The sequence below is a fragment of the Oratosquilla oratoria genome, chromosome 22, assembly GCF_046742065.1.
Source record: "Oratosquilla oratoria isolate Oo_2021 chromosome 22, ASM4674206v1, whole genome shotgun sequence".
Lineage (NCBI taxonomy): Eukaryota > Metazoa > Arthropoda > Malacostraca > Stomatopoda > Squillidae > Oratosquilla > Oratosquilla oratoria.
In genome coordinates this window covers 1870001-1872500 of record NC_134798.1, presented here as the reverse complement: position 1 = coordinate 1872500, position 2500 = coordinate 1870001, and the positions used below count along the sequence as shown (strand labels likewise).

The 2500-nt window shown below is 51.0% G+C and overlaps 1 protein-coding gene across 1 annotated transcript in view; it reads left to right on the top strand.

Moving 5' to 3' along the window:
• Positions 1-2500, top strand: part of LOC143037194 (uncharacterized) — a 70066-nt gene that overhangs the window by 44933 nt on the left and 22633 nt on the right. The window contains exon 2 of the mRNA XM_076205310.1: positions 1-2500. This exon is cut by the window's left edge and continues 356 nt beyond it; it is cut by the window's right edge and continues 489 nt beyond it. Within this exon, the coding sequence (XP_076061425.1) occupies positions 445-2500 (2056 nt within the window). The 5' untranslated portion in view covers positions 1-444.

Here is a 2500-nt window from a genome sequence, read left to right as displayed (position 1 = left end):
CGACCCAAAAATGAGGCCGATCGTACTTTCGTGTAGTAAGAGAGAAAAGTACAATGACCATATATAACGAAGAAAATGTGTATAAAATGGCTTGAAAAATAAATTTATATAAAAAAACTATCTAGATGAGAAAGTGGGACTATAGAGTGAAATAATTGAAACCGTAAACTGACTCGGGTATAGAGGAAGTGTGATTACAATCATCTTCAACAACTACAGCATCAGCAAGAACAACAACTACGAAAAAAATCCTCTGGCGTGAAATTCAATACCATTTGCTCCTCTATCATCAGCAATACTTTTAACACCACCCCACTTACCACCAGACCTCACATTCCAACCTCCACCACCACCACCACCGCCACCATCACCACCGCCACCACCGCCGTTGTCACCACCGCCACCACCGCCGTTGTCACCACCGCCCCTCCCACGCAGCGCATAATGAAAAAACATCACCGGGTGATGATGAACGTGATGATGATTTTGTTGGCTGTGGTGACGGTGGTGATGAGCGAAGACGTTGGTGGTGGTGAGCTGATATCAGATGGTGATTACGGTGGTGATGGGGACGGTCGGGCCTCAACTGCCTATCGCCCTCAACCCTTGTCCTTGACGTCTTCCTATGCCTCTTCTTCCTCTTCCTCCTCCTCCTCCTCCTCCTTCTCTTCCTCTTCCTCCTTTTCTTCCTCCCCCTCCTCTTTGTCTTCTTCCTCCTCCGTTTCTTCTTTACCTTCCTCCTCCTCTTCCTCTTCCTCCTCCTCTTCCCCCACCTCTTCTAGACAAAATCCATTAACCATTGAATACAGCTCTATTAGCTATAGGTATTCTCCCTATATGCCTCCGTCCTCTTTATCGCATTTGCAATCTTCTTCGTCAATTATTTCTTCTTCCTCCTCACCCTCTTCCCCCTCTTTGTCTCGCTCTCACACACATCCCTCTTCCTCCGTGTCATCCTCACCCTTTTTGCCCATCTCTCTGTCCTCTTCCTCTTCCTCCTCCTTCCCACCCGCCACCTCATCAAACCCGCAGTCAGGAGGAAGCTTGTTCAAACGGGAAGCGACAGCAAACAATGGGACGACCATCTCGCCCTATAGACTACTCATCAAGCGTCCCCACCTCACCACTTCCACTTCAACACGTCCTTTGCCGCCCACACTCCAACCCACGCCCGTAGACGTCCAGCACCAGCCCTTTCCGCGCCTGCCTACAACTGAACCCATCCCACCGTTGCCACCAAGGGTGGACGAAGACCCGTGGCGGAGGTCGCAGACTCCCCTGTGGGAGGATGAGGTGGAGGAGGAGGATGAGGCGGTGGAGCAGGACTCTAAAGGTCGACAAGGAAAAGGAGGGCAGCGAATACCTCTGGAGGAGGAGAAGCCTACTGGAGAACTTTATAACAGAGCGACAGAACAATATGAACAAAACCAGGGACAGAAACAACAGCAGTGGATAGAACAAGAGAAAGAAAGACCGCATGAACAAAACCACCAAGACTTTCATTACCAAAGCCAAAAACAGCAGCAGATAGAACGTCAGAGGCAATATTCCGGCGGAAGCAATTCGTTCAGTGCCGTTCGGAACGAGGAGGGTGGCCCAGAAGACACGAACATGGCCACCGGATCTGAGACTCATCCAAGTTCGGGCTCCAACTGGAAGCGGCCCCTGAAACGAATGGGCAAAACGGCGGCGGATAACTCCTTGTCAACCTTATACGGCGTCGGGGGTCTAGGGGACGGCCTCTCTCCTGACGGAGGGAGCCTTTCTTGGACAGGATTGCGCAAAGACGTCAAAGAAAGGTTCAACATCCCCAGAGAAGAAGACGAAGACCTAGACGGGAGCAGGGTTCTTCATTACGATGACGGTGCGAATAGTGTCTTTCATCGAAACAATAACCTGCCAGATCAGGGTGACCCGGATGTTCCGCTCATGGAGAAGAGGATGCAGAAGTCGAACATCCGACATCGGAAATCCCGAACTCACTTCGTGCGAACACGGAAGTCTCCCAAAGTTCGTCCTAAAACTCAAGGTTACGATTACCATGAGAACGAAGGGACAATAGGAGGAGGGAGATCAGAAGGTCGAGGAGAAGGACGAGATGAGGAAGAAAGAGGAGGGGGAAGAGAAGATTTAGAGTCAAATGAAAATATGGACTGGATGGGAGGGATGGGAATTAATTGGATTGGTGGAACGGACACCGCTGTCTTGTGGTCCGATAAACCCCAACAAGACCGTCCGGGAGTCAAAGAGGACAAAAACATGTACGCAGACCGGCCCCAAGAGACACCGACGCCCACATCGACTTGGAGTGACGTCACATATCCAGCCTCCTCCGGAGCTCCTAATCTCGAGAACAAACTCCGGGCCACTGGCGACCTGGTGGATTATGCGGACCTTCCCGAGGGCGAAGTGATGATGTGGGAAGGAAGTGGAGCTTCACCTTCTCCAGATTACACATCGATGGACGAAGACCTCGAGAGGGAAATGGAGAAGCAGTCGT